The 26,466-nt window shown below is 53.0% G+C and overlaps 1 protein-coding gene across 1 annotated transcript; it reads left to right on the plus strand.

Moving 5' to 3' along the window:
- Nucleotides 1-516: 516 nt before the first annotated feature.
- Nucleotides 517-26,341, plus strand: serpinf2b (serpin peptidase inhibitor, clade F (alpha-2 antiplasmin, pigment epithelium derived factor), member 2b). Its single transcript, XM_063031106.1, has 9 exons — nucleotides 517-760; nucleotides 1,232-1,336; nucleotides 7,415-7,496; nucleotides 9,301-9,676; nucleotides 12,362-12,505; nucleotides 13,603-13,806; nucleotides 19,918-20,060; nucleotides 21,544-21,742; nucleotides 25,648-26,341. Exons 1-9 carry the CDS (start codon nucleotides 630-632, stop codon nucleotides 25,965-25,967), a joined length of 1,704 nt encoding a protein of 567 aa, XP_062887176.1. The 5' UTR covers nucleotides 517-629; the 3' UTR covers nucleotides 25,968-26,341.
- The last annotated feature ends 125 nt before the right edge of the window (nucleotides 26,342-26,466 follow it).

Below are 26,466 nucleotides of genomic sequence, written 5' to 3' on the forward strand. Positions count from 1 at the left end.
CGACACGCTGAGGGGCGCGCAGCTCGGTCACGCTGAGCGGCTCTCGGCCGCGACACGCTGAGGGGCGCGCAGCTCGGTCACGCTGAGCGGCTCTCGGCCGCGACACGCTGAGGGGCGCGCAGCTCGGTCACGCTGAGCGGCTCTCGGCCGCGACACGCTGAGGGGCGCGCAGCTCGGTCACGCTGAGCGGCTCTCGGCCGCGACACGCTGAGGGGCGCGCAGCTCGGTCACGCTGAGCGGCTCTCGGCTCGGAGTCTCAGACCACTCAACCTTGTGCTCAATGTCACTAAGACCACGGAATTGACTGTGGACTTCAAGAAGGTGAGGTGGAGGAAACACACACACACAAGTCCTTATCGTGGGGTCAGCAGTGGAAAGGGGGAGAAGTGTCAGCATCTCTGTCATTATCCCGGGCCCCACCTACCGATGCAATTACAAAGAAAACAGGACAACGGCTGTATTTCGTTAGGAGTTTGTGGAGATTTGGTGTATCATTAAAGACGCCAGCAAATCTCCACAGAAGTACCGCGGAGAGCATTGTAACCGGTTGTATCACTGTCTGGTGTGGAGGGGTCACTGCACAGGATCGGAAAAAGCTGCAGAAGGTTGTAAACTCAGCCAGCTCCATCATGGTCACCGGCCTCCCCGGCATCGAGAGGCGATGTCTCAAAAGGGCGGCATCCATCATTGAGGGTCCCTCCACCCCGAGGCACACTCAGTGTTTCAGGAACAGCTTCGACCCGTCGCCATCAGATTTCTAGTAGGAGTTCTTTTTTTATTTTTTTCTTTTTTTCTTTTTTCCATTAAAAAAAAGCTTTAACATTTTGCTTTTTTAAAATTATTATTGATATACTTTTAAGCTTGGTTGATAGTTTAACTTTTATTTTACATATGGATATGTTGTCTTGATTATTTTGATGTATTTTTCTCTGTTGTTGATATTCAATAATAATTAATAAAAAGATTTAAAAAGAAAGATTTCTGAATGAACAAAGAACCGTCTTCGCTATTTTTCTCTTTCTTTTCTCTATTTTTGCACCACTAATTTGATTTGTTGTGTCTATTTCTTGTTGTCATTTATTTTTTATTATGCATCGCAATGCACCGCTGTCGCAAACAACATATTTCACGACATATGCCGGTGATGGTAAAGCTGATCGGATGTTTACTGGTGAAATGAAATGGGGTCTCAGGCAAATGTTTAACAGGACATGTCTCAATGTTTATCCAGCGAGGCTGCAGATAAGGTGCGGTTCCGGCCACTGACTGACTGCTGGGCCACGCCGCCTATCTCCGGTTGGGCCAACGTGGGCACGGGACGCGCTGTGGGACAGAGGTAGGTGCACCCGGGGGGCGGGTGGGGGGACCGCTCGGCTTTTCTTGTGCGGGGTCCGCTGTTCCAGGCCAGAATTGTTCAGGGGTGGGAGAAGGGGGACGTGTGGGTGGGGTGAGTATTAGGGTGCGTATTGACCTTCCCCCGACCTACAGAAATGAGGGAGTGAGGGTGAAATGTGGTTCGGAGGGAGGACGTTAGAGTGGACACTGGCTCCTTCCAACTAAAAGCTGCTGTCGAGGGTGGGGTCCGCGCTGGCTCGGGTGGGTTCGGGGTGATGGTGTAGGCATCAGCACCCCTCCCCTCCCCTCAGAGGGTGCCTCCATGGGGTAAAGTGGGGCAACGCGATGTTCTGATCGAGTGGCGAGTGGGTCACTGCCAGGGCTTGAGAAAGGGCGGGGGATGAGTGACCAACGGAGAACAGAACGGGAGGCAGTTCGCGAGACCCCTGCGGTCATCCCCTCGGGGGAGATGGCTCGGCAGGTGAAGGCGGCAGTGACCAGCGTCACGGCCGTCTAAGCGGCCCTGCTACAGCAAGGAACAAGGGAGTTCTATCGTGGGAGGGGACTCCATAATCAGGGGAATAGACAGGAGCTTCTGTGGCGGAAAACGGGACTCCCAGTTCGTGTCTGGTCTCCCAGCTGCTCGGGTCCGGGATGTCTTAGGGTGACCGCAGCAGGGCATTCTGGAAGGGAGGGTGAACATCCGGCAGTCGTGGTGAATGTGGGTCCCAGCAGTACAGGGGCAAAGCCGGAGGAGATCCAACAAGTTGTATTTACCGAGCTAGGAAATTAATTACAAAGTCGGACTTCAAAGATAAAACCGCAGGATTGCACCACAAGCAAATCGGGCTTCTGCCTCCTTCCTGTTCAGTCCTGATGAAATGTCGACTGTTTCTTCCTCTCCGTAGACGCTGCCCGACCTGCTGAGTTCTTCCAGCAGTCTGTGTGTGTGTTGCTCTGGATTTCCAGCATCTGCAGAATCTCGCGTGTGCACCTGTGCGTGTGCTCGTTTGGAAGAGGAAAATGTGGGTGCAGGAGGAGGGAGTACAGATTCCTGGGCCATTGGAACAGGCTATGGGGTCAATGTTCTTTGGGGGATAGTTAGCCAGTGCTGTTGGGGAGGGTTTAAACTAATATGTGGCGGGGGGTGGGGGGTCCAGGCAGATTGAGAGGGAAGCAGGGCAGAGACCAAAGGGAAAGGGAGAAGTCCCGAGTCCAGTACAGAAAAATCAAACGCAAAGTACACAAAGATTGCCAGGTTCCAAAAGGACAGTGTGTGTAAGGCACTTTATCTGAATGCCCGGACTATACGAAACAAGGTCAGCGAGTGAACCTGTGGCATGAATCAGTACAAAGGAATATGATTTAATGACCAATAAAGAAATCCGGTTGCAGGGTGATGATCCGAAACACAGCAGACTCTACAGATGCTGGAAATGCAGAGTAACACAAACACACACACACACACACACACACACACCACATACTCAAACACACACACACACATAGACACTCACACACACATAGAGACACACACCCGACATGGATGACCGTGGAGGTTTGTGCGCTGCTGAGGACCCGTGACTCCGCCTTCAGAGCAGGTGACAAGGCAGCCCTAACAACAGCGAGGGCCAAACTGTCCCGGGCCATCAGAGAGGCAAAGTGTGCACACACCCAGTGAATCCACAGCCACTTCCAGGACAGCGGCACATGTGGAAGGGCATTCAGGACATCACCAACTACAAGGTAACACCACCTGCCTGTGCTGGTGATGCCTCCCTCCCAGGTGTGAGGAAGACAACTCCTCCTCCAAACGACCAGGTGCTGTGTCTTACCGTGGCCAATGTGAGGAGAACCCTGTGCAGGGTCAACCCACGGAAGGCTGCTGGACCAGACAATATTCCTGGCAGTGTGCTTAGAGGATGTGCAGACCAGCTAGCAGAGGTTCCCACTGACATCTTCAACATCTCCCTGAGCAGCGTTGTCGTTCCTACGTGCTTCAAGGCCGCCACCATTGTCCCCGTGCTGAAGAAATCTTCAGTGTCCTGCATCAACGACTACCGTCCCGTCGCACTCACATCCATCATCCTGAACAAAAAAGACACTTCATAGACTTCAGTTCAGCATTCAACACAATCATTCCTCAGAAACTGATTGGAAAGCTGAGCCTACTGGGCCTGAACACCTCCCTCTGCAACTGGATCCTAGACTTCCTGACTGGGAGACCTCAGTCAGTCCGGATCGGGAGCAGCATCTCCAACACCATCACACTGAGCACGGGGCCCCCCAGAGCTGTGTGCTCAGTCCACTGCTGTTCACTCTGCTGACCCATGACTATGCTGCAACACACAGCTCGAACCACGTCATCAAGTTCACCGATGACACGACCGTGGTGGGTCTCATCAGCAAGAACGATAAGTCAGCATACAGAGAGGAGGTGCAGCGGCTAACAGACTGGTGCCGAGCCAACAACCTGTCTCTGAATGTGAACAAAACAAAAGAGATGGTTGTTGATTTCAGGAGGACACGGAGCGACCACTCTCGGCTGAACATCGACGACTCCTCCATAGAGATCGTTAAGAGCACCAAATTTCTTGGTGTTCACCTGGCAGAGAATCTCACCTGGCCCCTCAACACCAGCTCCATAGCAAAGAAAGCACAGCAGCGTCTCTACTTTCTGCGAAGGCTGAGAAAAGTCCATCTCCCACCTCCCATCCTCACCACATTCTACAGAGGTTGTATTGAGAGCATCCTGAGCAGCTGCATCACTGCCTGGTTCGGAAATTGCACCATCTTGGATCGCAAGAGCCTGCAGCGGATAGTGAGGTCAGCTGAGATCATCGGGGTCTCTCTTCCCGCCATTACAGACATTTACACCACATGCTGCATTCGCAAAGCAAACAGCATTACGAAGGGCCCCACGCACCCCTCATACAAACTCTTCTCCCTCCTGCCATCTGGCAAAAGGCACCAAAGTATTCGGGCTCTCACGACCAGACTATGTAACAGTTTCTTCCCCCAAGCCATCAGACTCCTCAATACCCAGAGCCTGGACTGACACCAACCTACACACACACAACTGAACACCACTCTGCTCCCTTTGCAATTTTTGCTCATTTCTTTCTCAATTCCTGCTAAAACATTGTTTACATTTACATCATTTATTATTATATTGTAATTTGTCCTTTACTGTGCCTATTGTCTTGTTTATTTATTGTACTGTCTTGCACTGTTTTGTGCACTTTATGTAGTCCCCTGTAGGCCTGAAGTCTAGTGTAGTTTTGTGTTGTTTCATGTAGCACCATGGTCCTGGAGGAATGTTGCTTTGTTTTTACTGTGTACTGTACCCGCAGTTATGGTTGAAATGACAATAAAAGCGACTTGACTTGACTTGACTTGACTTGACATACACACACACACACACACACACACACACACACACACCCCCAGACACTCACACACCATACATACACACACAACACACACACAGATGACACAAACACACACACATACAGACACACACACACCACACACTCACACACCCACACACACACATACACACACCCAGACACTCACACACCATACATACACACACAACACACACACAGATGACACAAACACACACACATACAGACACACAGACACCCACACACCACACGCCCACACACACACACACACACACACACACACTGACACCCAGACACACACCATGCGTACACCCCCCCCACACACACACACACCACACACAGACACCACGCACATCACAGACACATACACACACACTGGTAGGTGAAGGGGAAAACTCACAGGTGGGTGAAGGGAAAAATTCACTGGTGGGTGAAGGGGAAACTCACTGGTGACTGAAGTGGGGGAATTCACTGGTGACTGAAGGGGGGAATTCACTGGTGGGTGAAGAGGGAATTCACTGGTGACTGAAGGGGGGAAGACTCATGGGTGGGTGATGTCTATAGGCCACCCAGTGATGGCCTTACAGTGCTGTGGGTTATAAAACAAGAAATACCCGATGCATGTTCAAGTGGAACGGGAGTTATCACGGGGTGAAACCAGTTGGGCGAAGCATGGCTTGAGGAAGACTTCATGGAATGTATCCGCAATGGCCTCCTTGAACAGCATTTTACTGAACCTACTGGGGAATATGTTATCTCAGGTCTGGTCCTGTGCAATGAGACAGGTAAAATTAACAGTTGTGCAGTTAGGGATCCTCTTGGAAAGCAAGATGAGAGTATGGTTGAATTTCTCATACAAATGGAGAGTGCAATAGTTTCATGTAAATCCATTGTATTTTGCCAAAACAAAAGAGACTATAATGGGATGAGGGAGGAACTGGTTAGTGTAGTCTGGGAACACAGGCTATATGGTAAGACAGTTGTGGAACAGTGTAAAACTTTCAAAGAGATTTTTCAAGGTGTTCAATGAAAGTACACTCTGTGGCCAGTTTATTAGGAACCCCTGTACACCTGCATGCAGATGCAAATATCTAATCAGCCAGTCATGTGACAGGAATTCCATGCATTAAAGGCATGCAGATATGGCCAAGAGGTTCAGCTGTTCTTCAGCCCAAACATCAGACTGAGGAAGAAATGTGATCCAAATGACTTTGATCATGGAATAATTGTTGGTGCCAGACAGGGTGGTTTGAGTATCTCAGAAACTGATGATCTCCTGGGATTTCATGCACAGCAGTCTCTAAGAGTTTACAGAGAATGCTGTGAAAAACAAAAAACAAAAAATACATCCAGTGAGCGGCAGTTCTGTGGGCAGAAACACCTTGTTAATGAGAGGGGTCAGAGGTGAAAGGCCAGACTGGTTCAAGCTGACAGCAAGGTGACAGTGACTCAAATAACCTCACGTTACAACAGTGATGTGCAGAAGAGCATCTCTGAATGCACAACACATTGAACCTTGAAGTGGACGGGCTACAGCAGCAGAAGATAACAAACATACACTCAGTGGCCACTTTATTAGGTATAGAAGATATGTGATACAGTGGCCACTGTGTGAATATTCGAGTTAATTTCAAGGGTGAGGAAAGCCTCCCTCAGTACTATCCCTCTTGTCAAATACCCACTTCCCTCCTCAGATGCAGCTTGACCTGCTGAGTTGCTGCAGCACAAATCACCCCGGACACACCTGAGCCCCTCTGCTCAGGACCCAGCTGACCCCGCCTGCTCCCCTGTCCAGCACCGCCCAGCCCAAGTCCCTCGGAGAACCCTGCTCCGGCTCCAAAGCCCCATCGGAACCACATCTCCCATCTCGGCTCCTTTCATTCCACATGACGCAGCTGTTAGTAACATCTTACAGTGCCTGCGGCGGGGCTCGGTTCCCATCACTGTCTGCGGGGAGTTTGCACGTTCTCCCACTGACCGACTGGGTTTCCTCCGGGTGCTCCGGTTTCCTCCCACATTCCATAGATGTGCGGGTGATGGTCAGTGTGTTGTGGGTTTGCTACGTTTGTGCCAGAAGCACGGAGACGCTTGCGGGCTGCCCCCAGTGCATCCTCGGACTGTGTTGGTTGTTGACACGAACAACTTATTTCGATGTACGTGTAACAAATAAAACACATCTTTATCTTTATCCTGACCCCTGCAGACACATTCCCTCTTCAGTCCCCTCTCTCTCTCTTTCCTCTGTCCTTAAAGCCCCCCGGTGAGCTCCCCCGTTACCTCCCTACGTGACAGGTGTGCAGTGCCACAGGTCGCCACCCCCGCTGATGGCCACAGGTCATTGCTACACAGCAGGAGCCCACAGCGTTGATGATGAGGCGCAGGGGACCCGTGTCCTTATCTGTGTCCCATTGGCTCCAGGCACTGGCTGGGTGCAGGACAGACAGAGTGTGAGGGGAGGGGAGGGTCCGCCAAGCTGCCGGGGAAGGAGCCAGGGGTAGAGGGGCACAGGAAGGAGGGAGGGAGAGAGAAAGGAAGACGGGGTGCGGGGAGGGCGGGAGGGAGAGGGAAGGGGAATGGATGGAGGAGAGGGGAGAGGGAGCGGGGGGGGGGGTGCTTCCTGTAGCTGAACTGCCGCCCCGTGTCTGAACTCTGACAATGGTTTTGTTTTGCAGAAATCTAACTGCCGGCAGCATGAAGGCTCGGAGTGTGGTCGCTGCCCTCCTGTGTCTTTTCAACCTGACGTTCACCGCTGATGTAAACCGTCAGATTTTCCTGCCTGCACCCCCTCTCCATACCCCCTCCGGATCCCAGCGATCTCTCTCCTCCCTCCCCATACCCCTTCACTCCTACCTTCACTTCATCCCCCTCACTCCCTTCCCTCCCTCACTACTTCACTTCCTCCCTTCATCCCCCTCTCCTTACGTCCCTTTATCCCTTTTCCCGCCTTCCCTCCCCACACCCCTTCACTTCTACCCCCCTTCATCCCCCTCGCTCCCTCCCCTCACTGCACCCCTCTGTCTCTCTCCCCATGTCCATCCTGCTCTCCCTTCCTCCCTCCCTCCATCCTTCCCCTCACTACTTCACTTCCTCCCTCCCTTTATCTCCCTTGCTCCCTCCCTTCAATGCACCCCCTCCTCTCTCTCCCCATCCCTCCCTTCATCCTCCTCTCCCTCCCTCCCTTTATCCCCCTTTCCCACCCTCCTTCCCTCCCTCCCTCTCCCTCTCCCCATCTCCTTCCACACCCTCCTCTCTCACTCTCCCCCCTCCCTCACTATCCGTCATACTCTCCTCCCTCCCTCCCTCCCTCTGCCTTCCTGCACCTCCCCTCTTCCTCCTAGCATTCACTCCACCTCACAACACACCCCCTTCCTCCTCCCCTCAGTCCAGGTCCGCTGACCCCAGATTCACCTGCTGTTAGTCCCACCTCCTTGGGCTGGAGAGGTGACATAGTTTCCTCTCTGGGGAAGGGGGACAGATTTCCCAGGGATCTGGCTCTGGATGTGGCCCCCACCTTCGCGAATAGCCCCTTCACTGGTCACAGAACCCAGTGTCGGGAACATAATGCAGACAAGCACCAGGGACCCTCTGAATGACGGGCCGAAAACTGACCCCACTAAACCTCAGCCCTGCACCCCCACCCCACTCCCCACTCCCCACTCACTCTGGGTGAAAGGGTCACCGGACAGTGAGAAGGTCACCATGCCCAGGCCCTGGTCTGTGACAAGGTAACTGTGCATGAGCACCAGTCAGTAAGAAGGTCACCGTGCCCGGGCACTGGTCAGTGAGAATGTCACTGTGCCCGGGCACCGGTTGGTGAGAAGGTCACCGTGCCCAGGCACTGGTCAGTGAGAAAGTCACCGTGCCCGGCCACCCGTCAGTGAGAATGTCACTGTGCCCGGGCACTGGTCACCGAGAAGGTCACCGTGCCCGGGCACCAGACAGTGAGAAGGTCACCGTGCCCGGGCACCGGTCAGTGAGAATGTCACTGTGCCCGGGCACCGGTTGGTGAGAAGGTCACCGTGCCCGGCCACCCATTAGTGAGAATGTCACCGTGCCCGGGCACTGGTCAGTGAGAATGTCACTGTGCCCGGGCACCGGTTGTTGAGAAGGTCACCGTGCCCGGCCACCCATTAGTGAGAATGTCACTGTGCCCGGGCACTGGTCACCGAGAAGGTCAACGTGCCCGGGCACCAGACAGTGAGAAGGTCACCGTGCCCGGGCACCGGTCAGTGAGAAGGCTGAGTGAGAGAATGCTGTATCCAGAACTGGTCAGTGGCAATTGGGGGTAGGGGGCAGTACAGAGAAATGCTGACTGTAACTCTGGCAGCACACGCTGACCCTCCTGTTGTGCAGGTGTCTACAGTCATATGATGGGGTGTAGGCTCCAGAATGAGAACAGGGAACAGGGCTGGTGGGTGGGAGATACAGGTTGGAGTACCCTCCCTGCCTTCCGGCTGGAAACGGGACTCCACTCGTCTCCGTATTGTTTCCTGTTTGTTATCTCACCCCTTTGCACAATTCTAGATCTTCTGAATGGATGTGTCTCTACCTTCCACAGGGTGAGAGTACAACATTGGCGTCTGAACCCAGAGAGGTCTCAGCTTCCTACCCTGTCGAAATCCCAACTCACAGCCTGCAGGTCCAGGGGCCAGCCACTGACCCGACCGTCACACAACATCCGGATGTCCACCCGTCAGCGACCAGAGAGACGTTGTCAGAGGTGGATGTGGAGCCAGACCCTCAGAGTGAGGGCGAGGAGCAACTGCAGGGAAAATGTGCAGGGGCCACATCTCCAGAGACGATGCAGGTCCTGGGAAAGGCAGTCAGTGACTTTGGCATTACAATGTTCCAGAAAATTCTGACGGAGACCAAGAAGCCGAATGTGATCATCTCGCCTCTGAGCATCATGCTAGCGCTTGCTCAGCTGACCCTGGGTAACAGAAGTGTTCCTACTGTCCTGCCCTTGGCTGTGTCCTCTGTCTTCCTGTGTAGGCAGTGGTTCTGTCACTAGACCCACATCCAGAGGCCTGTCCCGTTGGTCCTGAGACAGGGGTTCGAGTCCCGCCTCAGAGAACACAACACACTACAGGCCCTTCAGCCCGGGATGTTGTGCCAACCTTTCCCTCCCACGGAGCTCTCCATTTCATCCACGTGCCTCTCTTGGAGTCTCTTAAATGTCCCTAATCTACTACTGCCCCGGCATGATCTCCCATGCACACGCCTCACAGTCTATGTGTAAAAAAACCCACCGTATACTTCCCTCCAAACACCTTAAAATTATGCCCCATCATATTAATCATTTCCATCCTGGGGAAAAGTCTCTGACTGTCCACTCAATCTGTGCGTCATCATCTTGCACACCTCTATCAAGTCACCTCTCATCCTCCTTCACTCCAGAGAGAAAATCCCTAGCTCACTCAATCTATCCTCATAAAACATGTTCTTTAATCCAGGCAGCATCCTGGTCAATCTCATCAGCACCTTCTCTAAAGCTTCCACATCCTTCCTATAATGAGACGACCACAAGACCGTGAGACACAGGAGCAGAATTAGGCCATCCAGCCCATAGAGTCTGCTCCACCATTCAATCATGGCTGATCCTTTTTTTTTATCTCCTCCTCAACCCCAGCTCCCGGCCTTCTCCCCATAACCTTTGATGCCAAGTCCAGTCAAGAACCTGTCAATCTCTGCCTTAAATACACCCAACAACCTGGCCTCCACAGCTGCATGTGACAACAAATTCCACAAATTCACCACCCCTTGGCTAAAGAAGTTTCTCAGCAACTCTGTTTTGAAAGGGCGCCCCTCTATCCTGAGGCTGTGCCCTCTTGTCCTAGACTCTCCCACCATGGGGAAACATCCTTTCCACATCTACTCTGTCTAGGCCTTTCAACATTTGAAAGGTTTCAATGAGATCCCCCCTCAACCTTCTGAATTCCAGCGAGTACAGACCCAGAGCCATCAAATGTTCCTCGTATGATAACCCTTTCATTCCTGGAATCATCCTTGTGAACCTCCTGTGGACCCTCTCCAATGCCAGCACATCTTTTCGAAGAAGAGGGGCCCAAAACTGTTCACAATACTCAAGGTGAGGCCTCACCAGTGCCTTATAAAGCCTCAGCATCACATCCTTCTTGTGTTCTAGACCTCTTGAAATGAATGCTAACATTGCATTTGCCTTCCTCACCACTGACTCAACCTGCAAATTAACCTTCCGGGTGTTCTGCACAAGGACTCCCAAGTCCCTTTGCATCTCAGATTGTTGGATTTTCTGCCCGTTTAGAAAATAGTCCGCACATTTATTTCTACTACCAAAGTGCATGACCATGAATTTTCCAACATTGTATTTCATTTGCCACTTTCTTGTCCATTCTCCTAATCCATTTAAGTCTCTCTGCAGTCTACCTGTTTCCTCAATACTACCTGCCCCTCCACCAATCTTCGTATCATCTGCAAACTTGGCAACAAAGCCATCTATTCCATCATCTAAATCATTGATATACAGCATAAAAAGAAGTGGTCCCAACACCGACCCCCTGTGAAACACCACTCGTCACTGGCAGTCAACCAGAAAAGGATCCTTTTATTCCCACTCGCTGCCTCCTACCAATCAGCCAGTGCTCTAACCATGCCAGTAACTTTCCTGTAATACCATGGACTCTTAAGTTGGTAAGCAGCCTCATGTGTGGCACCTTGTCAGAGGCCTTCTGAAACACATTATTCCAAGTGTGGTTTAACTGAAGTTTTACAGAGATGCAATATTACCATGTGGCTCTTGATCTCAGTCCCCGATTACTAAAGGAGAACACACCATTTGACTTCTTAACCATCGTAGCAATTTGGAAAACAGTGTAGGAACTGCCAAACAGAACAACCCCCAAGGCAAACTGCCAGTGAGGGGTGGGAGAGGATAAATTCAGGAGAGCCTCGGAGCCTGGCAGGGACAGGGAGGTGAGGGAGATGGTGTATCGCTGGCCGGTGGGAGGGGTTTGTCACTGGGGGGTGGGATAGGGATGAAATTGAGTGACGGAAGGAGGGAGGGTACATGGGGCAACTCAAGAGGGGTTGGCAGTAGAGCTGGCAGTGGGCAGTCGTCTGACAGTTTACCCCTTCTCCTGAGACACCAGAACAGGTGTAAGGGCTGTAGGATGTAAGGTGTAAGAAACAAGAGAAAACCTGCAGATGCTGGAAATCCGAGCAACACACACACAAAATACTGGAGGAACCCAGCTGGCCAGGCAGCATCTACGGAAAAAAATACGGTCGACATTTCAGGATGAGACCCTTGGAAGGGTCCTGTAGTCCTGCCAAAGGGTTTCAGCTCAAAACGTCAACTGTACTGTATATATCGCCATGACGGGGGTAGACTGGTGCCAGTGATGTGTTGGGTAGTCTTGACTGCCCACTGTACAGTCTTCCAGTCTGCCACAGTGCAGTTTCCACACCAAACACTGATGCATGATATTGGGCATCTATAGAATGATGTCACGGGGCACGTTGGTGAGGTGGGACAGTATGATTCAGTGGGAAGAATGGCCTTCCTTGGCATGTGGAGGGAGAGGGGATAGTGGGAGGAGAGCGCACCATCTGAGACTGTGTACCCCCACTCTGTGCCCTAGGTTCTGCGAACAAGACAGAGAGAGATCTGGTGAACAGCCTGCACTTGGCCTCCCCCAGCTGTTCACACCACACCCTCCACACGGCCGTCACCGCCTTCAACCAGCAAGCTGGCAGCATTGCCTCCACCATCTATCTACGGAAGGGTGAGGTGTATAACGGCCCCTCCCCCATGGCAGGGGGAGCAACGGGAATGGGGAGGGTGTAACAGGCCATTGATGATGGGGCTGGGAAGGAATATTAACACATTAGGAGGGGAGTGTCGTGTTAGTACTGGGGAAGGGTTAAATGGTGGGGCAGTTGGGATGGGGGTGGGTGGGGAATTGGATAGAGAGTGGAAATGGGTGGTTCAATCTAGGGGAGGGGGGTGTGGGGGAGATGGGCAGGAGAATGGAGGTGGGAGAGGGAAGAGAACAGGAGGGGGTGGAGAATGGGGAGGGAGGGGAGAGGGTTTAAAATGGGTGCCTCAGTTGAATGGCTATTGCTCAAATATGTGTTCATACACCCCAGAGAGTAGATGTTTGTTTGCCAGATGTCTTGGTAATGCCCAGGTATGTGTCATCGTGTCAGCCCATATGGGTGTCCATGTCAATTGTGTGTGATGCCCAGATATGTGTGATGGTCAGATGTGTTGTTGCCAGTACAAGATACTGAGACAGATGTTGATAATGCCTGGTGTGTGAGGTGCCCAGACAGATGTTGGCAATGCCCGGTGTGTGAGATGCCCAGACAGATGTTGGCAATGCCCGGTGTGTGAGGTGCCCAGACAGATGTTGGCAATGCCCGGTGTGTGAGGTGCCCAGACAGATGTTGGCAATGCCTGGTGTGTGAGGTGCCCAGACAGAAATTGGTAATGCGTGGTGTGTGAGGTGCCAAGACAGAAATTGGTAATGCGTGGTGTGTGAGGTGCCAAGACAGAAATTGGTAATGCCCGGTGTGTGAGATGCCCAGACAGATGTTGGCAATGCTTGGTGTGTGAGGTGCCCAGACAGATGTTGGCAATGCCCGGTGTGTGAGGTGCCAAGACAGATGTTGGCAATGCCCGGTGTGTGAGGTGCCCAGACAGATGTTGGCAATGCCCGGTGTGTGAGGTGCCAAGACAGATGTTGGCAATGCCCGGTGTGTGAGGTGCCAAGACAGATGTTGGCAATGCCCGGTGTGTGAGGTGCCAAGACAGATGTTGGCAATGCGTGGTGTGTGTCATGCCAGTTTCACCTCTGATGCCAGCTATTGGTCTCTGCAGCGTTACGTGTGAAGCCAGGCTTTTTGATGGGTTTGGAGAGGTTTTACAGGTCCAAGCCACAGTTGCTGAGTGGACACCCCTCCGAGGACACCAAAACCATCAACCGTTGGGTGGAGCAGATGACCAGCGGCAAAATCAAAAACTTTCTGAATGCCGTTCCTGTAAATGCTGATCTGATCTTGATAAACGCCATAAACTTTAAAGGTAAGCACTACTTCTACACCAGACTAGATTCTTCCGTCCCCCCGTTCAGGCGGCAGAGTGACCCAGTGATTCACCAATAAACATCTGAGGAGCTGCACTGCCCCCAGGCTGCAGTATGGTGAGAGGGAACAGGTTGGCCTGTAACTCACACACACACTGACCCTCATTGGGAACGGGTCGGCCTGTAACTCACACACACACTGACCCTCACTGGGAAATGGGTCACCCTGTAACTCACACACACACTGACCCTCACTGGGAGACGGGTCGGCCTGTAACTCACACACACACTGACCCTCACTGGGAGACGGGTCGGCCTGTAACTCACACACACACTGACCCTCACTGGGAGACGGGTCAGCCTGTAACTCACACACACACTGACCCTCACTGGGAGACAGGTCGGCCTGTAACTCACACACACACACACTGACCCTCACTGGGAGACGGGTCGGCCTGTAACTCACACACACACTGACCCTCACTGGGAGACGGGTCGGCCTGTAACTCACACACACACTGACCCTCACTGGGAGACGGGTCGGCCTGTAACTCACACACACACTGACCCTCACTGGGAGACGGGTCAGCCTGTAACTCACACACACACTGACCCTCACTGGGAGACAGGTCGGCCTGTAACTCACACACACACACACTGACCCTCACTGGGAGACGGGTCGGCCTGTAACTCACACACACACTGACCCTCACTGTGAGACGGGTCGGCCTGTAACTCACACACACACTGACCCTCACTGGGAGACGGGTCGGCCTGTAACTCACACACACACTCACCCTCACTGGGAGACGGGTCGGCCTGTAACTCACACACACACACACTGACCCTCACTGGGAGACGGGTTGGCCTGTAACTCACACACACACACACTGACCCTCACTGGGAGACGGGTCGGCCTGTAACTCACACACACACTGACCCTCACTGGGAGACGGGTCGGCCTGTAACTCACACACACACACACACTGACCCTCACTGGGAGACGGGTCGGCCTGTAACTCACACACACACACACTGACCCTCACTGGGAGACGGGTCGGCCTGTAACTCACACACACACACACACTGACCCTCACTGGGAGACGGGTCGGCCTGTAACTCACACACACACACACACTGACCCTCACTGGGAGACGGGTCGGCCTGTAACTCACACACACACACACTGACCCTCACTGGGAGACGGGTCACCCTGTAACCCAGACACACTCTCACACACACACACACACACTCACAGACTCACACACACACACACACACATACACTGACCCTCACTGGGAAATGGGTCGGCCTGTAACCCACACACACACTGACCCTCACTGGGAGACGGGTCGGCCTGTAACTCACACACACACTGACCCTCACTGGGAGACGGGTCATAGAAACATAGAAACATAGAAAATAGGTGCAGGAGTAGGCCATTCGGCCCTTCGAGCCTGCACCGCCATTTATTATGATCATGGCTGATCATCCAACTCAGAACCCAGCCTTCCCTCCATACCCCCTGACCCCTGTAGCCACAAGGGCCATATCTAACTTCCTTTTAAACATAGCTAATGAACTGGCCTCAACAGTTTGCTGTGGCAGAGAATTCCACAGATTCACCACTCTCTGTGTGAAGAAGTTTTTCCTAACCTCGGTCCTAAAAGGCTTCCCCTCTATCCTCAAACTGTGACCCCTCGTTCTAGACCTCCCCAACATCGGGAACAATCTTCCTGCATCTAGCCTGTCCAATCCCTTTAGGATCTTATACGTTTCAATCAGATCCCCCCTCAATCTTCTAAATTCCAACGAGTACAAGCCCAGTTCATCCAGTCTTTCTTCATATGAAAGACCTGCCATCCCAGGAATCAATCTGGTGAACCTTCTTTGTACTCCCTCTATGGCAAAGATGTCTTTCCTCAGATTAGGGGACCAAAACTGCACACAATACTCCAGGTGTGGTCTCACCAAGGCCTTGTACAACTGCAGTAGTACCTCCCTGCTCCTGTACTCGAATCCTCTCGCTATAAATGCCAGCATACCGTTCGCCTTTTTCACCGCCTGCTGTACCTGCATGCCCACTTTCAATGACTGGTGTATAATGACACCCAGGTCTCGTTGCACCTCCCCTTTTCCTAATCGGCCACCATTCAGATAATAATCTGTTTTCCTATTTTTGCCACCAAAGTGGATAACTTCACATTTATCCACATTAAATTGCATCTGCCATGAGTTTGCCCACTCACCCAACCTATCCAAGTCACCCTGCATCCTCTTAGCATCCTCCTCACTGCTAACACTGCCACCCAGCTTCGTGTCATCCGCAAACTTGGAGATGCTGCATTTAATTCCCTCATCCAAGTCATTAATATATATTGTAAACAACTGGGGTCCCAGCACTGAGCCTTGCGGTACCCCACTAGTCACCGCCTGCCATTCTGAAAAGGTCCCGTTTATTCCCACTCTTTGCTTCCTGTCTGCTAACCAATTCTCCACCCACACCAATACCTTACCCCCAATACCGTGTGCTTTAAGTTTGCACACTAATCTCCTATGTGGGACCTTGTCAAAAGCCTTTTGAAAATCCAAATATACCACATCCACTGGTTCTCCCCTATCCACTCTACTAGTTACATCCTCAAAAAATTCTATGAGATTCGTCAGACATGATTTTCCTTTCACAAATCCATGCTGACTTTGTCCGATCATTTCACCGCTTTCCAAATGTGCTGTTATCACATCCTTGATAACTGACTCCAGCAGTTTCCCCACCACCGACGTTAGGCTAACCGGCCTATAATTCCCCGGTTTCTCTCTCCCTCCTTTTTTAAAAAGTGGGGTTACATTAGCCACCCTCCAATCCTCAGGAACTAGTCCAGAATCTAACGAGTTTTGAAAAATTATCACTAATGCATCCACTATTTCTTGGGCCACTTCCTTAAGCACTCTAGGATGCAGACCATCTGGCCCTGGGGATTTATCTGCCTTCAATCCCTTCAATTTACCTAACACCACTTCCCTACTAACATGTATTTCACTCAGTTCCTCCATCTCACTGGACCCTCTGTCCCTTACTATTTCTGGAAGATTATTTATGTCCTCCTTAGTGAAGACAGAACCAAAGTAATTATTCAATTGGTCTGCCATGTCCTTGCTCCCCATAATCAATTCACCTGTTTCTGTTTGCAGGGGACCTACATTTGTCTTTATCAGTCTTTTCCTTTTTACATATCTATAAAAGCTTTTACAGTCCGTTTTTATGTTCTCTGCCAGTTTTCTCTCATAATCTTTTTTCCCCTTCCTAATTAAGCCCTTTGTCCTCCTCTGCTGAACTCTGAATTTCTCCCAGTCCTCAGGTGAGCCACTTTCTCTGGCTAATTTGTATGCTACTTCTTTGGAATTGATACTATCCCTAATTTCTCTTGTCAGCCACGGGTGCACTACCTTCCTTGATTTATTCTTTTGCCAAACTGGGATGAACAATTGTTGTAGTTCATCCATGCAACCTTTAAATGCCTGCCATTGCATATCCACCGTCAATCCTTGAAGTGTCATTTGCCAGTCTATCTTAGCTAATTCATGTCTCATACCTTCAAAGTTACCCCTCTTTAAGTTCAGAACCTTTGTTTCTGAATTAACTACGTCACTCTCCATGTTAATGAAGAATTCCACCATATTATGGTCACTCTTACCCAAGGGGCCTCTCACGACAAGATCGCTAATTAACCCTTCCTCATTGCTCAAAACCCAGTCCAGAATAGCCTGCTCTCTAGTCGGTTCCTCGACATGTTGGTTCAAAAAACCATCCCGCATACATTCCAAGAAATCCTCTTCCTCAGCACCTTTACCAATTTGGTTCACCCAGTCTACATGTAGATTGAAGTCACCCATTATAACTGCTGTTCCTTTATTGCACACATTTCTAATTTCCTGTTTAATACCATCTCCGACCTCACTACTACTGTTAGGTGGCCTGTACACAACTCCCACCAGCGTCTTCTGCCCCTTAGTGTTACGCAGCTCTACCCATATCGATTCCACATCTTCCCGGCTTATGTCCTTCCTTTCTATTGCGTTAATCTCTTTTTTAACCAGCAACGCCACCCCACCTCCCCTTCCTTCGTGTCTATCCCTCCTGAATATTGAATATCCCTGAACGTTGAGCTCCCATCCCTGGTCACCCTGGAGCCATGTCTCTGTGATCCCAACTATATCATAATCATTAATAACAATCTGCACTTTCAATTCATCCACCTTATTACGAATGCTCCTTGCATTGACACATAAAGCCTTCAGGCACTCTTTTACAACTCTCTTAGCCCTTTTTAATGCTTGCCCTGGATTTGTCGGCCTGCCACTTTTACTTTTCCCCTTTGTACTTTTTGCTTCTACGCTCACTTTACACCCCTCTGTCTCTCTGCACTGGTTCCCATCCCTCTGTTGTGAACTAACCTCCTCACACCTAGCCGCTTTAATTTGATTCCCACCCCCCAACCATTCTAGTTTAAAGTCACCTCAGTAGCCCCCGCTAATCTCCCTGCCAGGATATTGGTCCCCCGAGGATTTAAGTGTAACCCGTCCTTTTTGTACAGGTCACACCTGCGCCAAAAGAGGTCCCAATGATCCAAAAACTTGAATCCCTGCCCCCTGCTCCAATCCCTCAGCCACGCATTTATCCTCCACCTCATCGCATTCCTACTCTCACTGTCGCGTGGCACAGGCAGTAATCCCGAGATTACTACCTTTGCGGTCCTTTTTCTCAACTCCCTTCCTAGCTCCCTATATTCTTCTTTCAGGACCTCATCCCTTTTCCTACCTATGTCATTGGTACCTATATGTACCAGGACCTCTGGCTCTTCACCCTCCCACTTCAGGATATCTTGGACACGATCAGAAATATCCCGGACCCTGGCACCAGGGAGGCAAACTACCATCCGAGTCTCTGGACTGCGTCCACAGAATCGCCTATCTGACCCCCTTACTATCGAGTCCCCTATCACAACTGCCCTCCTCTTCCTTGCCCTACCCTTCTGAGCTACAGGGCCAGACTCTGTGCCGGAGGCAGGGCCACTGTCGCCCTGTAACCCAGACACACTTACACACACACTCACATACACACTCTCTCTCTCTCTCCTCTCTCTCACACACACACACACACACTGACCCTCACTGGGAGACGGGTCGGCCTGTAACTCACACACACACACACTGACCCTCACTGGGAGACGGGTCGGCCTGTAACTCACACACACACACACACTGACCCTCACTGGGAGACGGGTCGGCCTGTAACTCACACACACACACACACTGACCCTCACTGGGAGACGGGTCACCCTGTAACCCAGACACACTCTCACACACACACACACACTCACAGACTCACACACACACACACACACTCACACACACATACACTGACCCTCACTGGGAAATGGGTCGGCCTGTAACCCACACACGCACTGACCCTCACTGGGAGACGGGTCGGCCTGTAACCCACACACACACTGGCCGTCACTGGGAGACGGGTCGGCCTGTAACTCACACACACACTGACCCTCACTGGGAGACGGGTCACCCTGTAACCCAGACACACTTACACACACACTCACATACACACTCTCTCTCTCTCTCACACACACACACACACTGACCCTCACTGGGAGACGGGTCGGCCTGTAACCCAGACACACTTACACACACACTCACACTCACACTCTCTCTCTGTCTCTCACACACACACACTGGCCGTCACTGGGAGACGGGTCGGCCTGTAACTCACACACACACTGGCCGTCACTGGGGAACGGGTCGGCCTGTAACTCACACACACACTGACCCTCACTGGGAGACGGGTCACCCTGTAACCCAGACACACACTCACACACACACACACACACTCACAGACTCACACACACACACACACACTGGCCGTCACTGGGAGACGGGTCGGCCTGTAACTCACACACACACTGGCTGTCACTGGGGAACGGGTCTGAATTACCTGGGCGTGACTGGCTGTTCCAATGCCATCACTGCGGTCACGGCTGGGTGTGCAGTGGCCGGGTGGGGAGTATTGAGGGTGACTGTTCTGTCCCCACACACAGGACTGTGGAAGGTCCAGTTCGATCCACAAGTCACGGGCCAAGGCTCATTCTTCCTGGAGGATGGGAGTGTGCTGCAAGTACCGATGATGAAACACATGAAATACCCCGTCAGCATCCAATACAACAAGGAGCTGGAGAACGAGGTGAGGGTCCTGGGGGAGTCGCAGCCATACGTGTCCAGACAAGGACACTGCTGAACCGAATCCCAGAGTGTGGCCTCACTGGGATTGTGGGTCCTCAGTCCACAGATCAGGTGAACACTCCCGTCTGTATTGAATAAACTTCCCCTGTCTGTGTATTCCCCTCAGCAGATTGTGTGATTCCCCCTCCCCCATCAAACCCCCGGTCTGCGGGGAGTGTCAGACCCTGTTTGTGGGGCACAGGACCTGTTGTGGCATTCGGAATCCCATGAATTTGGGTGTCCAGTGGAGAGAGCACTTACACCCCCACCTCTGTGTTGGCAGAAGGTACCAATGCCCAGCTTCGCCCAGATTGTGACCACTTCACTGGGCACGTTGGATGAGTGAGGGTGACTGGGTGGAGGGGCGAGGGGACAGGTGTAGGAGAGGGTGTTAGGGGGTGATAAGCAGGGAGCGAGGGAGATGGTGGGTGTGATGGGATGAAGGCTAAGTTTGGACAGAGCCCTCAAGGTGATAGGAAAGTACGTTGGGGGGAGGAATGTCAGAGGTAGGTTTTTTTACAGAGTGGTGAGTGTGTGGAACACAGTGCCAGGGTGGGGGTAGAGGCAGATACATTAGGGACATTTAAGAGACGCTAGATAGGCACATGGGTGATAGAAAAGAGGCTATGTGGGAGTGAAGGGTGAGGTTGATTCTAGAGTAGGTTAAAAGGTCGGAATTACATTGTGGGCTGCAGGCCTGTACTGTATCGTTCTATATTCCTTGTTCTGTAGCAAGTATTCAAAGAATGATTCCAGGAATGAGAGGGTTACCGTATGAGGAACGCCTGGCAGCTCTCAGGCTGTTTTCCCTGGAGTTCAGGAGAATGGGGGGATCTCATAGAAACATTCCGAATGTTAGAAGGCCAGAACGGATTAGATATAGCAGTTATTTCCCGTGGTAGGGGAGTATCAGACAAGAGGGCACAACTTCAGGATTCAAGGACGTCCTTTTAGAACTGAGATGCAGAGAAATCAATTTAGTCAGAGGGTGGTAAATCTGTGGAATTTGTTGCCACGAGCGGCTGTGGAGGCCAAGTCATTGGGTGTATTTGAGGCAGAGATAGATAGGTTCTTGATTAGTCAGGGCATCAAAGGGTATGAGGAGAAGGCAGGGGAGTGGGGATGACTGGAAGAATTGGATCAGCCCATGATTGAATGGCGGAGCAGACTCGATGGGTCGAATGGCCTACTTCTGCTCCTATGTCTTATGGTCTTAAGTACATTAGTGACTGCCCGTGCTTTCGGGACAGCAGAGTTGTAGAAGGACAGTGTTGGAACCTGTGTAATTCAGGGAGCCCACGCCCTTTCCTGCCAGGTCCTGTGTTCGGGAGAACTCCCTGTCAGCTGGAGAGTCACGGTGAAGAGCTGGAATGGGTGGTCCTGGGACTGGGCACTGGGAATATTCAGGGGGTTCCGTACATCTCTAATTAGACTTGTTCTGTCAGGTTATCTGGATTCCATTCAGACACAACATGAGCTTCATTGTGGTGAAGCCTCGAAACAGCAGCAGGCTGAACGATGTTGTCAACAGCCTGAACCTCTCTGACATCAAGGCACCTCACAAGCTGCGGACCATGCTGGTCAGGGTGCCCCGACTCAACATTGACTTCAGCACTGAGCTCAAGAACATTCTGGAGCATCTCGGTAGGTCTCAGGGTCACAGAATCCCCAGAGTTACCCATGACTCCAGTTGCACTGTCAGCCCCCGTCCCAGAGTTACCCATGACCCCAGTCGCACTGTCAGCCCCGTCCCAGAGTTACCCATGACCCCAGTCGCACTGTCACCCGCAGTCCCAGAGTTACCCATGACCCCAGTCGCACTGTCACCCGCAGTCCCAGAGTTACCCATGATCCCAGTCCCAGAGTTAACCCCTGACCCAGAGTTAACCCATGACCCCCATCCCAGAGTTAACCTATGACCCCAGTTGCACTGTCACCCCAGCCCCAGGGTTAACCCATGACCCCAGATGCACTGTCACCCAGCCCCAATGTTACCCATGACCCCAGTCGCACTGTCACCCCAGCCCCAGAGTTAACCCAGCACCCATTTGTCTCCTGGTCCCCAGTGTGACGCTGACATCAGTGTCACTCCCCGTTGGTTGGCTGTGTGTGTGTGTGAGGGTGTGTGCTGTGTGAGTGTGTGTATGAGTGTGTGTGTGAGGGTGTGTGAAGGTGTGTGTGAGTGTGTGTGTATGTGTGAGTGTGTGTGAGTGTGTGTGTGTGTGAGGGTGTGTGCTGTGTGAGTGTGTGTATGAGTGTATGTGTGAATGTGTGTGAGAGAGAGTGTACTGTGTGTGTGAAGGTGTGTGAGTGTGTGTATCAGTGTGTGTATGTGTGAGTGAGTGTGTGTGAGGGTGTGTGTGAGTGTGTGTGTGAGAGAGAGAGAAAGTGTCCTGTGAATGTGTGTGTGTGAGTATGTGTGAGGGTGTGTGTGTGAGTGGGAGAGAGAGTGGAAGAAAGTGTACTGTGAATGTGTGTGTATGAGGGTGTGTGAAGGTGTGTGAGTGTGTGTGTGTGTGTGTGTGTGTGTGAGGGTGTGTGAGAGAGTGGAAGAAAGTGAACCGTCTGTGAATGTGTGAGTGTGTTTGGAGTCAGTCTGTGTGGTTCTGTGTCGTGTGGGTGTGCTGAGTGTTCCTATGGTGTGTTACTGGAGATGTGCCCGCTGGCTTCTGGCATGTTGGTAGTGGTGGTGGGTCTGAACATGGGCAGCTCAGTCAGGGTTGTGGGTTGTGAGGGTGGGGGTGAGGGTGAGGGTAGGGGTGAGGGTTAGGGTTGTGGGTTGTGAGGGTGGGGTTGAGGGTGGGGGTGAGTGTTAGGGTTGTGGGTTGTGAGGGTGGGGTTGAGGGAGAGAGTGGGGGTGAGGGTTAGGGTTGTGGGTTGTGGGGTTGAGGGTGGGGGTGAGTGTTAGGGTTGTGGGTTGTGAGGGTGGGGTTGAGGGTGAGGGTGGGGGTGAGTGTTAGGGTTGTGGGTTGTGAGGGTGGGGGTGAGGGTGAGGGTTGGGGTTGTGGGTTGTGAGGGTAGGGGTGAGGGTAGGGGTGAGGGTGAGGGTGGGGGTGAGAGTGAGGGGGGGTGAGGGTGAGGTGCCACGTGGGGGTGGGCTTCCCTGTTAGATCTGGATCTAGGGGTTGGGGTTGTGGGTTGTGAGGGTGGGGGTGAGTGTTAGGGTTGTGGGTTGTGGGTTGTGAGGGTGGGGGTGAAGGTGAGGGGGGTGAGGGTGGGGGTGAGGGTTAGGGTTTTGGGTTGTGAGGGTGGGGGTGAGGGTGAGGGGGGTGAGGGTGAGGGTGGGGTGAGGGTTAGGGTTGTGGGTTGTGAGGGTGGGGGTGAGGGTAGGGGTGAGGGTTAGGGTTGTGGGTTGTGGGTTGTGAGGGTAGGGGTGAGGGTGAGGTTGAGGGTGGGGGTGAGAGTGAGGGGGGGTGAGGGTGAGGTGCCACGTGGGGGTGGGCTTCCCTGTTAGATCTGGATCTAGGGGTTGGGGTTGTGGGTTGTGAGGGTGGGGGTGAGGGTGAGGGTGAGGGTTGTGAGGGTGCGGGTGAGGGTAGGGGTGGGGGTGAGTGTTAGGGTTGTGGGTTGTGAGGGTGGGGGTGAGGGTTAGGGTGGTGGGTTGTGAGGGTGGGGGTGAGGGTGAGGGGGGTGAGGGTGGGGGTGAGGGTTAGGGTTTTGGGTTGTGAGGGTGGGGGTGAGGGTGAGGGGGGTGAGGGTGAGGGTGGGGTGAGGGTTAGGGTTGTGGGTTGTGAGGGTGGGGGTGAGGGTAGGGGTGAGGGTTAGGGTTGTGGGTTGTGGGTTGTGAGGGTAGGGGTGAGGGTGAGGTTGAGGGTGGGGGTGAGAGTGAGGGGGGGTGAGGGTGAGGTGCCACGTGGGGGTGGGCTTCCCTGTTAGATCTGGATCTAGGGGTTGGGGTTGTGGGTTGTGAGGGTGGGGGTGAAGGTGAGGGTTGTGAGGTTGAGGGTAAGGGTGGGGGTGAGTGTTAGGGTTGTGGGTTGTGAGGGTGGGGGTGAGGGTTAGGGTGGTGGGTTGTGAGGGTGGGGGTGAGGGTGAGGGTTAGGGTTGTGGGTTGTGAGGGTGAGGGTGAGGGTTGTGAGGGTGCGGGTGAGGGTAGGGGTGGGGGTGAGTGTTAGGGTTGTGGGTTGTGAGGGTGGGGGTGAGGGTGAGGGTTGTGAGGGTGCAGGTGAGGGTAGGGGTGGGGGTGAGTGTTAGGGTTGTGGGTTGTGGGTTGTGAGGGTGGGGGTGAGGGTTAGGGTTGTGGGTTGTGAGGGTGGGGGTGAGGGTGAGGGTTAGGGTTGTGGGTTGTGAGGGTGAGGGGGTGAGGGTGAGGTGCCACATGGGGGTGGGCTTCCCTGTTAGATCTGGATCTAGGGGTTGGGGTTGTGGGTTGTGAGGGTGGGGGTGAGTGTTAGGGTTGTGGGTTGTGGGTGTGAGGGTGGGGGTGAAGGTGAGGGGGGTGAGGGTGAGGGTGGGGGTGAGGGTTAGGGTTGTGGGTTGTGAGGGTGGGGGTGAGGGGGTGAGGGTGGGGGTGAGGGTTAGGGTTGTGGGTTGTGAGGGTGGGGGTGAGGGTGAGGGTTAGGGTTGTGGGTTGTGGGTTGTGAGGGTGGGGTGAGGGTGAGGTTGAGGGTGGTGGAGAGAGTGAGGGGGGTGAGGGTGAGGTGCCACGTGGGGGTGGGCTTCCCTGTTAGATCTGGATCTAGGGGTTGGGGTTGTGGGTTGTGAGGGTGGGGGTGAGGGTGCGGGTGAGGGTAGGGGTGGGGGTGAGTGTTAGGGTTGTGGGTTGTGGGTTGTGAGGGTGGGGGTGAGGGTTAGGGTGGTGGGTTGTGTGGGTGGGGGTGAGGGTGAGGGTTAGGGTTGTGGGTTGTGAGGGTGAGGGTGAGGGTGAGGGTTAGGGTTGTGGGTTGTGAGGGTGCGGGTGAGGGTAGGGGTGGGGGTGAGTGTTAGGGTTGTGGGTTGTGAGGGTGGGGGTGAGGGTGAGTGTTAGGGTTGTGGGTTGTGGGTTGTGAGGGTGGGGGTGAGGGTGAGGGTTAGGGTGGTGGGTTGTGAGGGTGGGGGTGAGGGTGAGGGTTAGGGTTGTGGGTTGTGAGGGTGGGGGTGAGGGTGAGGGTTGTGAGGGTGCGGGTGAGGGTAGGGGTGAGGGTGAGTGTTAGGGTTGTGGGTTGTGAGGGTGGGGGTGAGGGTGAGGGTTAGGGTTGTGGGTTGTGAGGGTGGGGGTGAGGGTGAGGGTTAGGGTTGTGGGTTGTGAGGGTAGGGGTGAGGGTGAGGGTAGGGGTGAGGGTGGGGGTGAGGGTAGGGGTGAGGGTGAGGGTGAGGGTGGGGGTTAGGGTTGTGGGTTGTGAGGGTGGGGGTGAGGGTGAGGGTTAGGGTTGTGGGTTGTGAGGGTAGGGGTGAAGGTGAGGGTAGGGGTGAGGGTGGGGGTGAGGGTAGGGGTGAGGGTGAGGGTGAGGGTGGGGGTGAGGGTGAGGGGAAGGTGAAGGTGAGGTGCCACGTGGGGGTGGGCTTCCCTGTTAGATCTGGATCTAGGGCTTGGCTCTGCTCTCAGTCTCTGTCCCCTCTGCTCTTGGCAGGTCTCGGCAGCATCTTCAGCCACCCTGACCTGAGCCGGATTTCCGACCAGCCGCTGATGGTGTCCTCCATCAACCACAAGTCCACGCTGGAGCTGAGGGAGGAGGGTGTTCAGGGTGCTGCTGGTACCAGTGTCTCCATCACCCGCTCACTCCTGCAGTGCAATATCAACCGGCCGTTTTTCTTCATGATCCGCGACGAGGTCTCCGGAACCCCGCTCTTCCTTGGCACCGTCAAGCGACCTAACCCGATTCTGCTGGAAAAACAGGCCAGCGAGCTGGAGGAGACCCTCGATACTGCAGACATTCCGGAACCCAAGTGATAGCTGGGCTTGGATCGACCCCCACCTCCCAATACACCCTCCCCCACCTCCCACCACAGTAGCTGGACTGGAGATATGGATAGAAGCTGCCAGGGGCTGATGCTGGGTGGTGGGGAATGTCTCCCTGGAGAGTGTTACACTGGAGTTGACTAAATTTGCATATTAATCAGCAGAATCCCCACCCAAGGGTGACATACGTTCCCCTGGTTGCTGTGTGGGATCTAACATCAGATCAGAATCAGGTTCATTATTATTGTCTTATATAATATGAAATTTGTTCTTTTGCAGCAGCAGTACAGTGCAAAGTCATTAAATTACAATGAATTAAAACATAAATAAATGGCGTAAAATAGGACTAATAAAGGTATGCTCATTGTCCATTTAGAAATCTGATGGTCGAGGAGAAGAAAAGTTCCAGAAATGGTGATCATGGGTCTTCAGGCTCCTGTATCTCCTCCCTGATGGTATCAATGGGAAGGGGGCATGTCCTGGGTGGGGA

The sequence above is a fragment of the Mobula hypostoma genome, chromosome 23 (assembly GCF_963921235.1).
Source record: "Mobula hypostoma chromosome 23, sMobHyp1.1, whole genome shotgun sequence".
NCBI classification, from domain to species: domain Eukaryota; kingdom Metazoa; phylum Chordata; class Chondrichthyes; order Myliobatiformes; family Myliobatidae; genus Mobula; species Mobula hypostoma.